Source organism: Idiotropiscis lumnitzeri, chromosome 4 (assembly GCF_059441095.1).
Source record: "Idiotropiscis lumnitzeri isolate Australia: NSW breed Sydney's pygmy pipehorse chromosome 4, RoL_Ilum_1.0, whole genome shotgun sequence".
Taxonomy (NCBI): Eukaryota; Metazoa; Chordata; class Actinopteri; order Syngnathiformes; family Syngnathidae; genus Idiotropiscis; species Idiotropiscis lumnitzeri.
Window position 1 is genome coordinate 19,675,927 of NC_142394.1, and position 13,091 is coordinate 19,689,017.

Below are 13,091 nucleotides of genomic sequence, written 5' to 3' on the forward strand. Positions count from 1 at the left end.
CAGAAAAAGGCCGAAATTAATGGAAACTTTATATTTATTTGGTTTGTTGTTGTCATTAAAGTACGTTATTATAAAATATATATTTTACACAGCCCACACAATGAAATGAGTATGATTAGAAGTAAACATAAATGATAAATGGAGTGCATTTATATAAACATTTAGATTAAATCCAAATAAATAAGTAACGCGGTAGTGAAGTCATAATAGTAGAAATTTGTATGAAAATCAGTTCTACGCCATAAATTAATTGGAAATCAGTTACCACAGGCGGTTGAAGGCGGAGGGGAGCCATCTTACGTTGCCACACTAACAGCTTTTTTTTCCTTTTTTTATTTTTATTTGTTTATTTATTTATTTTTGCTGAAAACATGGTAATGAGAGTATTTGTGTACCCTGTGTATAACTAATAAGGGCCTCTCAAATAATGAACTTAATTGTTTGCATTAACCATTCAGAGTTTATCTAACAGTGGTTAACATTTTGCAGGGAATTTTGTCCCGATTGTTATGATTCTGACATGATGCAGACGAATGTTTGAGTAGCACTCAGTCATTATGAGAGAAAATGTAAAATCACATTCTTACCAATGTAATGTGCATGGAGTGTTTCCCCCAAATTTTTGCTTCAGAGAGCAAATACCACAGAGAAATCAATGTATTCAAATTAAACCAGGCTTAGATGGCAACGTAAGATGGCCGCCTGTGGCTTGTCTTCTCCCAACGGCGTGTAAGCAGCTTCGTCCGTGTCCATGCCCGCAATGTTGAATGACGGTCGTAAACCAAAAACCTGCCTATAGATACATTAGATATCATTGCCATGATTAATGGCTGTTGGATTTTTTTTTTAATTGTGAGCGGATCAAACGCTTAAAAAATATAAGCACCGTCCCAAGGTAACATTTTTTTTCAATCATTTAATGTTATCATCAGCAAAACATTATTTACACAATTTCATTTCATCACACTGTTACTTTTTTTCTTTTCAGCATTATCTTATTTTTTTCCAAAATAGAATTTTACTACTTAAACACAACAGAAAACAAGAACTGCTTTGAAAATAATTGCTGAATTAAAAAAAAAAAAAAATTCAGGGAATATGAGAGCCAAAGCTGGAGTACATGATAAAATATCAAGGCTGTTAAGTGGTTCAACACATCACAGTAGAGTTGGAGAGAACAAACAGGTGGTTACTGACAATGCCATCAAACGTTGCACATCAATCAGTGGTGTTGTTAGCTTGATGTTAGAATTCAGAAAACATGTCAGCCGTGTACAGTACACTGATCTGTCGTAAGACTTACAGCAGGATCGTCAATTCATTCATTCATCTGTGCGTGGCAGAATTACATTCGGAGTGCTATCAGAGGGAAAACCAGGCTTAAACCAATGAAACAAACACAAAACGAGTCTTAACCATGGATTAGAAATATTGCTAAATTTCAACAGCGCCACTACTCTTGTAATATACACAAAGAGAGGGGGAAAACATTGAATTAAACCTTTACCGCTAGGGATAAGCAGAAACAAGCAGTAAATATGCAATGTATTTACAGCACAGGTACGTTTGGTTAACGGCTGAATTGGAAAAGGAACAACGCTGAAGGTTACTGAATCCTATAGAGGAGCCGTCGGCTTTAACATGCAGTGTGTTCAGTGCTCCCTCTAAGCCTTGACAGCGGAATGGAACCACAAGTTAGAAGGACAACGCAGCTCAGCTCAGCCTGGTCCGCTTCAGTGCTTCTACCCGAAGTCTCATTTAACAGCGTGTTAGCTTAGCGCAGCTAAATTTAGCTTCTATAATGTCCAAGCTTCTAGACTATTACAGTAGCCAAATTGAAATATGTATTATTCACAAAAAGGTTGGAACGTTACTTTTGTGGTGACATTTCAGGATCATCCCAAAATGCACAATAACCGTTACTAGTGAGCTTAATTTGAGCATCTAATTGTCTCAGGTTTCAATGATGTTTGCTAGAGATGGACGAGTACCGATACGAGGTATCAATATCGAAAAACCGAACAGTTAGACTTGCACTTAACGGTTGAGAGAAGCTCAAGTCAAAGGTCAAAGTGCATTTTAGTTTCATCCTTAAAATGTCACTCGTAAACCCACATAGTTGGGAGTGGTTTAGTAAGGAGCTGTCAAACCCTGTCCAAGTGATGTCATGTTTTGCATTAGCTACTAGAAGCTCATTGCAACAGCAAAGTCAAACGGAGTTCTTGTGCGACACTAAACTAAGCATGCTAAGCCCTACGGTGGCAAGAGCAGGCCTTACAGGGAGCACTGATTCCTTCACTGATGTCACATGAGTATGTCCAGGTCGTCGCCGTGGTCGTCCTCCTCGGTCACCCGCAGCGACAGCACCTCCTCGTTGAGGAAGAGGCCGCTCAGACGCTCCTTGCGGGCTTGGCGCTGCTCTTTCAGCTGACGCTTGCGCAGGGCCTTCTGCTGGAGTTTTCGCTGCTTTGAACGTTTCTACAAAGAAGTGAGGAGGTGATGACAGATGCCTGGCTAAATATATTTAGGCAGGCACATTAAAAAGCAGTCTTACTTTTGAGTCTCTGATGCGCTCGGCGGCGCTGGAGAGATTGCCATCGCTGTGGGCTCTGCTAATGTTAGCAACACTGCTTCCGCTGCAGGCTGAAGCTGTTCCACCTGGAGGACAACGTGACAGGAAGTGTGTTGGACTTCAAATAAAATGTGTACAATTCGGAAATCGATTAACTGATTTAATTTAAATTGTCCAAATCTGACTCTCAGACACTGAACACTCATATTTCTGTAGTTTTCCGTGAAAGCAGATACATTTCCATTATATTTCATCAAAATAGGACTTTTGCTTTTAATTAATGAATTGCTTTCGCCAATTTTCTGATATTTTCAAATTTTGTTGTTTTTTAATAACAGGATGCAAATATTTGCTCTTATCAGATTTATCAATTAATTAAAAAAAGGCTTCACAGATTATTTGATTTTTAAAATAACCTTAAATTCCAGCCATGCATTCTGATGAATTTTAAATAATTCTGATTACCATAACATTGATGCTAATGTACGTTAGCTTGTCTATGGGGTTTCGCATTACACATTAGCATTAAGCTAGTGGGCATTCATGAAGACCACATTTCAGTGGTCCCAGTTCGAAAGAAAACAATTTTTTTTTTGGGGGGGGGGGTCATTTTTTAAAATTCATTTTTCCAGATTTTTTTTTGTTTGAATTGGTTTGTATGTGAATGTGTGTTTCAAGTTTGTGGTCAAAGTATTACAAAAATGTAATTCATACAGCCTCCCTAGATTTCATTTTTGCCATTGCAGGTCGGTCAGCAATGCATCTCCTGCAATAAAAGGGAACACCGTACAGTTAAAAGCGTTTTATGATGTCGACCGTTTATTTCTATTTGTGTGTTTCTTTTCTAAGGGAAAACTCTTTCCATCAACGATTGCAAAAACTGAAAATGACACACCAGAGTCACCTGTTGGCGACCTTACCTGCGACAGAGTTGGAGGCCGTTGAGCTGGTGGAGGAACTGGCCGAGCTGACCATGCTGGCGTTGCTGCTGCTGGCCCCGCTGACGCCGCCCGCGCTGGCGCTGCTGTGGCTGCTCCTCTTCCAAGCCTCCCTGGTGCTGCCGGCCCTCTGCCGCGGGCCGTGCTCTCGGATGTAGTTCCGTACCTGGAGATGGCGCATGCACACACCGATGTTGTCATGTGGTAATCCGTGATTCTGAACATAGTCTGGTGTTATCCGAAGCTACATTTTCAGCAGGTAATGCACAGCTCGGTTTGCATTACCACAATGGCACCGATGAAAGAAAAACAAGAGGACGCCCAAATTTCTGTGCAGCGTCTCTTGGCCCACCTGCTTAAGTTTCTCATCAGTGAGACAGTTGAGCTCGATGATGAACTCGCTGTCCGTGGGGGAGATTTGAGCGCAGGGGTCGATGATCTTAATGATGTCCAGTTGCTCTCGCAGGCCCATCTCCGTGCTGACCTTACGACTCAGATACTCGATGTATTCCACCTGAAAGACCAAGCGGGCGTCAGTGAGCTGCATGCTGTTGTCGGGATATGTTAATAAATCCGACGGGTTTCAGTAGCATTACTTGTTCGTCATTGGTCATGGCGCTCCATGGCAGCTCATCCAGGTTACGGTGAGGGTGGGGCTTGGCTTTCCTCTTGGGAACCAAACAAGGCGAGTTGGGGATGCTTGGGATGATGTCAGACAGGACATCACTGTTGCTAGTGATGTCGCTTCCCGGCAGCTGGAGGACAAAAGAAAAATGTGAGGAGTTTAACGAAACACACAGAACTCAAATGTGGCCTAACGGTATCCGGGTTAATCAGAGATTAAAAAAAAAATCCATTCTTAGAAACTGACTGCACATAGATTTGGACTATTTTTACACACATAGGAAGTAGTTTTATGGTTAGGGATGTGTCTAGGAATAGTCCAGCAACCCCAAACCAATATGGCAAAATGGCTTTAACTCTTAAGGCGCCAGAGTTTTTTTCCAATAAAATATTCAGTTTCGATATTTCAAAAAGCTGGATCTTGAAAGTGGTTAGAGGTAAAACCATACTGCAATGGTTGCTTGTTGCAATTTTGCTACTTTGGCGCTTAAATGGTTAAGAAAAAAAAAATCCAAATTCGATTTGGATTCTCCTTTGTGTAAGGAAAAAGCAAATGAAAAGGATAGTTAAAAAAAGTTTTCTCCCTTTTCTGGAATTTACTTTATTTCTCCTGATACCAAAATATTTGCAGCATTAACTACCATCAAGTTCTAAACACTGAAATAAATGTGGTGTTCAATTTCCTGAATTTTATTTTATCATGTTGTTGCACAAAATACAATCACCTGCAGTTGAGTAGTTGTCAGGGCTACTTAAAATAATTATCGGTATAGCGATTTTATTTTACCACTTAACATAATAAAATTGAGGAAATCCCACCTTTTTTCCCCCAGTGTCGACATAGTTGAAGAGGACAAGAAAAATAATCAGAATGTCCACAAAAATAATTAATAAATACCAATCAGAGATAGCATATTAACAAGTGTTTCCTCAGGGGGAAAAAAAGGCCCCTGATGTCAAAACAGGTTCTGTGGATGGTGCCAATGACTCTCCAGTTTTAATGGCGTGTTCATCAACTGTTAATCGGAATCGGCGCCAACGTATATTTCTGTACCAGACTAGACAAAACCCCTTTATATAAAGTTCTGTGTAAAAGGATTGGCAAGGTTTTTGGGCTACAAACCCACCTGCCACTCAAACTCGCTATCAGACCAGTCCCAGTAGGTGCTGATGGAGGACGAGACATCACTGCAAACACTGCCCTCAGGAAAGAGGTCCAGCGACGTCAGCTCTTGGTCGTCCAGCAGGGAGTAGCAGTCGTCCTGGTCGCCCACAGACACAGAGGAGAAGAGCTCCTCGCTGCACTCGGAGCTGGCCACACTTGTGCCACAGGAAGTGAGGTTCCACCTGGAAAGTAAAAAAGTTGAGGCATCAATTCAAGTGTCAAAGGTTCGGAAATGGGGAAGGAAAAAAAACATGTATGAGGGTACAAATGAGAATAGAGAACATTGTGCACAGACATCCTAAACCTGTTTTTATTCTATAGCTTTTGACACAGAATCAGATTTGGCATTGTTCTATTGTTTTATGGTGTTTACTGTTTTTGTGCTATTAACTTATTGTCGGGCTATGTTTTTGTTGTCTATTTTTCTTTTTTTTTTTACTCCATTTACAGCACTTTGTATGCAGCCAGTGTTGTTTTTAAAGTGCTCTAAAATTAAACTTTTGATGATTTATTTACTAGTACAGACTACAACATAGATCCATAACAATATTGATACAAATTGGTTCTAAAGATGTTTTTAATAATCAATATATATTGTGTAAACAGTTTCACCCTGGGGGGTCTCCATATTAGCAGTGGAGTCAGGGGCATTGTGATTCATGACTGGGAAATTCAATTGTTTCTTGTTAAACAATCAAATGGGTTCCTCCTGGGCGTAAGTAGTTTTACGTTTCCTTGACAATATTGTACTCGCCTGTTGCCGTGGAAGCGGCGTAGTGGGTCCGTCCTATGACAGGATGAGAGCTGACAGCTGAAATCACTGACGTCCAGGGTCCCCACATCGCTCAGGTTGGCTCTCTGGGAGAGAAGGGGAAAGGGCTCCTCTGGGGCCAGAAACTTCTCATACTCCTCCGGAGCCAGAAACTTCTCATACAGAGAATCCGACATGGTGAAAATGTCACTGAGGAAAAAATATTTGTGTTATTCATAGTAGATTTCACCACAATTGACAGGAACAAGTTCCATGAAGCATTGCATTAAGTTTTATTCCAATATTCATACATAAACTACATCACAATGACCTATTCAGCTAAATTACTTCATAATACGGGAAAGGTATATGATTTTTTAGATTAATTTTTCCACCCAAAGCAACTATAAGAGTCTTACAGGATCGCTTTTAGATTTATGATGTATAAATTGTTGTTTTGACGTCACAATTTAATCGTTCATTAAAACACTCGGCAAATCTGCTTTCACACTGTAAATGTAATAGAACGACATATCGATATTTTCGATAATAATATTTTCGACAAGTTACTGTTTTTATTAGTAACTCATAACGTGTTGTTGTAGCGCAGAATCGTTAGCTTGTTGCTATTGCTAAATGTCAACGGGGCGTTGACAAAAGCCATCAAATGACGCCAAAGTGATTTTACTAGCCTACGAGTATCGCTGAATACATTAAATGTAACTTCAATCTATGTGAGACAATAACAAGACAGAAAAAACACCAACCTAGTGTCGTTCAAAGTCTAAGCTTTTTCCGCGACCTCCATTTGCAAATCGTCTTCAACGAGGAGTTTCGTCGTCAACGCGAGAAACGAATCTTCGCGAGATTTACTGTCGCGAGAACATAATCATGTGACGCATCGCGGAAGCTGCCACCGACTCGAAAATAAAACATGACTCAATTGACTTTCGTTAGAATTTAGCGACTATTAAGTACAAAGTTGATTATTTAGGAATGTCGTTGAGCCAAGAAAAGGACACTAGCTTCCTGGGTGGCAGAATCCCACATGAAATCGAGTCGATGTCAAAAAACCTAAAGGATGTGGAGCAAGAGATGTTTAGAAAATTACTGAAAGGTAATGTCGAATTGCATGCATTAAAATTCTGTGTTTTCAATGTGCATTTTGTATTTTCAGCTGTGGTAAATGCCCTGGAGGGGAAAGACTGCACAGACACGATGAAGTCAATAGCAGAGAACAGTGTCTATCCACAGGAGAAGCTCAGTCACATTGTAGCTGGAATGTACAGATTGTTATCGGAGGCTGTACGCATACCGCAGTCGTTACTTAAACAGGAGGTGAGCCTTGACATTGCTAAGTTGCACATCTGGTTCGGAATATGACTGAATAAACGTTTAAGTACTGCTATATTATCGTGGCAATTGGCAGCTGACGCGTGGCTACTCAATACAGTGCACACGATTCCAAAAAAGTGGACTATTAAGATCCACACTAAACCTTAAATTATGAGATGTTATTTTTGTTACTATACTGTTTCCATCAGTTCTTGTTCTTGATGTTTTGAGGTTGACAGAACTGTATAGCAGATTCCTGAATTGCACCTTTATTTTGATATCTTCTGTTGTTTTTTATTTTAGTTTAATTAACACCCTATATCTAAAACAATTCTCTCTCTTTTTAATCCCATTTGTGACAACTTTTTTTACATCACTTTTTTTTGCAGATCGTATTATATTACTCAAAATCCCACATCACACACACAATCTCCTATAGTGGTAGTTAAGAGAAGAAATAGTGTAGGAATGTATCAAAAATATTGAATATCCAAATTACTACTTGACATTTGTTGTCTTGGGACGTGTAATAGTGTTTTTTAACATCCTATTTGGAAATATTTTGAGTAACAAAATAACCATAAAAGGGCTTCTTAGCCTCACCTCAGAAGTTGCAGCACAACGGAGAACACATCTGCCTCACAGTTCTGACATTCTGGCAAGATTTTTAGTCTTCACTTTTGTTGAAATATGAAACGTTATATTTTACCACAGAGCAGTGTTTTAATTTACGAAAGCTGTTGCCTCATAATGCGTATGTTCCTTTGTAGTCCTTCAAAGAAGACCTCCGAGAACTAAGGCAAGTATCAAAATCTGATGACATCATATTGCTTTTGCGTTCCTTCTTGTAACTTTTTTTGTCTTGACACCAGGATACCAGAAGATTTCATCACAGATTTCTGCAGTGTGGTCTTTGGAAATCGGTGTGTATTTACAATTCATTCTTTTGCTGCCTCTTCTATATGATATTGTGATGCCCATCACACTGCAAAACGCGTCATGAGCCTAGTAATGAAGATCTTCTCCTTGCCGGCTGATGACATGACCCACAGATATCATATACAAAATGAACAGAATCGGGATTAGGACGGACCCTTGAGGAACACCACAAGAGATGGGGAGGTATGACTGGATCCGATTGTGCTATGTGGACTCCCCACCACAAATTATGGATTGGTTTGAGGTCTGGGCTCAAAGGGAGACCCTACAGTTCCGATTGTGATGTATTCTCACTTTAGAAAACTCAGTGACTTTCTAAACCTAGACTGGTAGGAGACCTCTTAATGTTATTTTTTTTTTTTTAAAAAATCAACATATTCCTCTTTTTTTTTTTTCCATGATACAATGCAATTGAACTACTGCAGCCGCGTAGCTCTCGAAGCAGCAGCTTCCCAGAGAGATCCCCACCTCCCTACAATAGACAAATTTAAATGGAGAGTGGATGTTGCCATTTCTACAAGGTAAACTGCAGATGCAGGCTAACCATTTTATGTAAAATTTTTCTGTTCTGGGTCTTGAAAAGTAAATTTGACACCTGTCTCCTCAGCTCGTTGGCCAGAGCGCTGCAGCCTTCTGTTTTGATGCACCTGAAACTGTCGGATGGAAGTTTTCACCAATTTGAGGTATATTAATGATTCGTGTTAATTTCATCTGGAATTTGGGCATTATCAATGTATCGTAAATTCAACTGGAACGATTCCGTAATATCAACATGTACAATGTATTATCATTCTTTTCATTCCAGTAAAGTCAACACAAAAAGAATGCAGTGCGAAAAGTTTTTTATTTTTTTTTTTTAGTAGATAATCTGACATAATTTTAAGAAAATGTAACAATTGCATAATCTGACGTCATATGCAAAATGAAAAAAAAAAGTATTTTAAGATCACAATACAATGAAAAAAAGATACTGACTAAACCGCAACGCTCTATCATGTAATTTGTTGCAATCACTAAATTTTATAATAAAACCCCAAGCATTCTGTAAATAAGTAAGATGCTTTGGTCAATAGGGGGCGCCACACTCCTTACAAGCCTCCTCAATTCTTGCAGGCCATGAATGAATTGAATGGAGGTGGGAGGGAGCCGTCTGCAGCTGCACCCATTTGCGAGTGTTATTCAACCAGATTACAGAACAGTAGCAGAGCATGCACATCTCATGTGGACATTTATCAAGTGACATGTTCTTGTTTTCCCATGTAGGCGCCACCCGCTAAATTCCAGGAGCTGCGCTACAATGTGGCTCTGATCCTCAAAGAGATGAATAATCTGGAGAAGAGGAGCATTCTTAAGATCCAAGACTGATAAACGTTTCATAATTGATGACGGCATCCAGAGTGAAGCTCCTTGTTCTTACTTGATCTTTACCTTTTTGCGCTATACACTAATCAGCCACAACATTAGGTACACTGATGCATTACTTCATTCCGATGTCAGGAGTAGTTCATGTTGAGTACACGCTTGTGTGTTGTGGTGCACGTTACCAGGTGACCTGTGGTCTATGCAACATAAACAAAAACACACGTGAGTCACATAATGAACATGAGCATCTGATTTTGTTTAAACAGGACTCAGAACAAAATGAAGATAATAATGCCACGCCATGTACCCAATTGCAGTATATGTGTTGCTTTTTTGGATTTCAATCTTTACATGACTTTTTAGCAATTAAAGCTCATCATTTCATGAATATAATTGTATTGTACAAATTCTTTATTTCATAGTGGATCCATTTATATGCACAGCTGCACAAAAGTGAGAAACCAATTATTAGTAGTCAAGGAGGTGATAAACAATATTTGGATCAGATATTCATTTCCAGAAAAAGGGGGGGAAATAACTCAACTTTGTAGAAATATCGTTAATCATGTTTGTTAAAATAGTTTAGATTTTCATTTTCAACTTGTTGAAGGTTTTTGTTTTTAGACGTGTAGAGAATAAGCAGCTTTATATTAAAATTCTTAAATTAATAAAATAATATATTATATATTAATATTATATATATAATATATATATATATTGTATTAATAGAATAAATAATATATAATAATAATATAATAAATTATTAAAGCTAGCCAAGGGCAGCTATTTATGCACTCTAACGTTTTCTACTTTAAATCCTTTTCCAAAATTCCAATATAATGAAAGATTAAACTTATTTTTGTGCCACGGCCACAATTGTGTGTAAAAAAAAAAAATCTTTACTTTCCCACGTTACATCTAAAAAATATCCGACCATATCTGCGCTTAAATGAATTCTTCCAAAGCATGCGTTACCTTTCAAACGTACCACTGGACTGCTTGATTAGATGTGCAACGCTGAAAGTATCAAGTTTCCATCAGCGTTTGCATCTGTGTGCTTGCATAAGACAAATCGTTTGTGTTCTCGTTTTTCTAAGTACTTGTGTCTGTAACAGTGTGTCAGGGGGTCTGAGAGTGTCTGCTGTACGTCCAGCAGCCTCAATGTCTATGCGAGGGATTGAGTTCACCGGCCCAGACTGGCCGACCTATATTATGCGACCCGTTACTACGGGCGCCGATCATCATAACGTAATCACACACACAGCTTCCAGATTACCAAACAGCTTCATGGTGAAACTGCGCTGAGGCGATGCTGAGAAAGCCGTCAGGTTCTAGAATCGGAATCATTTGGGTGAAACCGTCATCACGGCAATTATCAGACTGCAGTCCTCGTCTGTCAATGTGATATTCAAAAGCACAAGTCGATGTCTTCATGAAATAGTCGTGACTATCAGTCAAATGATGTAGACCACACAGAACAAGCAGTATTTTTTTTTTTGTTCTTATGCAAGTACTTACGCAACGACTGACTAAAGTTCATGTGAGAACTACTACCTCTCTTTCTTACCAAACACATCCGCTGACCATGGAATGAATTAGTGCTGTGCGATTTATCGAAATTCAATTCCGATTACGATTATTCATTATTCATTTGCACCTTTTTTTATATAAGATCCAATAAATGTAATTTGTCTGAATTTTCTTTTCTTCCTAAAATAATAATGCTCATGACTTTCAGTTTCCATCAGTAGGTCACTCACATGATTTAGTTGTCAGGTTGTTTTTTTTTTCTTTTTCCACCAGAGTGCTTTCCCACGATGCATGTCCGATACACCGGTTACTTTGTAGTAGAGGTGCAACGATTAATCGAGAATTAGTTGAGTATTGAATTATTTGATAAATGCTTTTATAATTGAATAAACATTTAGATACATTTTCAAAATTAAAAATTGTGCAAATTCTCAGAATTTCCGCTTCCCAACAGTAAATGTTATTTGATTTTTGTAGTCGTCCATGACTGATCTCTTATCTTTATGTTGAATCAATATACTGACGGTCATTTGCTTTTACTTTGGAAAACAATGATCAAACTTTTTTTTTTTTAATTTTCTGACACGCTAGAGACCAAATGAATGACGGAATGATAATTGATTGTATATTTGAGCATTTTCTGCATTGTCGGAGTGAGATAAAGTCCTGTTTTTATATAAAGGAATGTAAATTTAAACAGATTTTATTATAGGATTCATCAATTAATCAACAAAATAATTAACAGATTATCAAATCAATTATTAAAATAAAATCATTAGTGTAGCCCTTTTTCTGACAAGGATGACTGTATGTCTGCGACTGGAACATTTTAAGAGACCACTCGTAAGATTAAACAAACAAAACTAAGAGCACTTCAAACTCAAGTGTTTTTTTTTTTTTTTTTTATAGAGAATTTGATCTGTTGAGTTACTTTCCATTTCATGAAGATTTGCGGCTTGCACTGATGTTTCCAGACAATTTTGGGTCTGCTCGAGCCCCCCTAAATTTTAATAGATTGATTTTTTTAATGCATATATTTATTTTTAATGTATGTTGTTTTTAAACAAGCTGGAGAAGTGTGTACACATGCAGTACACCGGTTTAGTGTCGATTGCGGCGACCTTCATTCGTCATTCGCCACAAAAACAACCGTTCATCAGTGACAAACTGACGGCCCTTCCGTCAGTACAAATGGAACCCCTGGCGCTATTGGCAAGCAAACTAATCGGATGCCCATGACCAAAAGTATTGATTCTCGTTCAGAAATGCGGGAATCAAACTGCATTAAAATGGATAAGAGCGAATGGTTGTTTCTCTTTTTGTGCCCTGCGATTGGCTGGCGACCAGTCCAAGGTGTCCCCCCCCCCCCCCCCCCCCCCCCCCGCCTACTGCCCAAAGGCAGCTGGGATAGGCTCCAGCACCCCTGTGACCCTCATGAGGAGAAGCGAAACAGATAATGGATGGATGTATAAAATGGGTACATGTATTTTGCCTGCCAGGTAGCTCAGAATCCCAAAACGACCTCTGACCTCTGTCGGCTTGGCATTTGTTTTTTTAATCCATTTAAAAATAGCAAAATGTTAACTTTGAAACCAGACGCTGCAGTTACAAATAACCTGATAGAAATAACTTGAGTTCATGGGTTTATTGAGTAAGTTGAGGCTAAACTTCCAACTGACCTAAATTGAAAGGAGCTGTTTTGGATGTCGTCCTGCTTTGTAGTTTGGGGTGGGGGGTTAATAAACAGAAATCAGTGTCAGGAGGCTTGTGACGCAAAGAGACAAATCTATATATTACAAATGTAATTACATTTGGGTTATTGGAGGAGGGGAGGGGGGCTTGTTATATGCCTGAGCCATCCAGTGAGTCGAGAAT

General features: G+C 38.9%; 2 protein-coding genes across 2 annotated transcripts; one reads left to right on the plus strand and one right to left on the minus strand.

The window, feature by feature from the left end:
* Nucleotides 1-2,010: 2,010 nt before the first annotated feature.
* On the minus strand, nt 2,011-6,944 carry fam199x (family with sequence similarity 199, X-linked). The gene is made up of 8 exons (XM_088294448.1): nt 6,818-6,944; nt 6,054-6,260; nt 5,262-5,481; nt 4,107-4,265; nt 3,863-4,024; nt 3,493-3,676; nt 2,555-2,658; nt 2,011-2,478 (listed from the first exon to the last, which is right to left on the minus strand). The coding sequence occupies exons 2-8, from the start codon at nt 6,245-6,247 to the stop codon at nt 2,305-2,307; spliced, it is 1,197 nt and encodes a 398-aa protein (XP_088150574.1). The 5' UTR covers nt 6,248-6,260; nt 6,818-6,944; the 3' UTR covers nt 2,011-2,304.
* Nucleotides 6,885-10,073, plus strand: commd5 (COMM domain containing 5). Its single transcript, XM_088294447.1, has 7 exons — nt 6,885-7,167; nt 7,228-7,388; nt 8,156-8,184; nt 8,258-8,308; nt 8,750-8,845; nt 8,932-9,007; nt 9,588-10,073. Exons 1-7 carry the CDS (start codon nt 7,047-7,049, stop codon nt 9,687-9,689), a joined length of 636 nt encoding a protein of 211 aa, XP_088150573.1. The 5' UTR covers nt 6,885-7,046; the 3' UTR covers nt 9,690-10,073.
* The last annotated feature ends 3,018 nt before the right edge of the window (nt 10,074-13,091 follow it).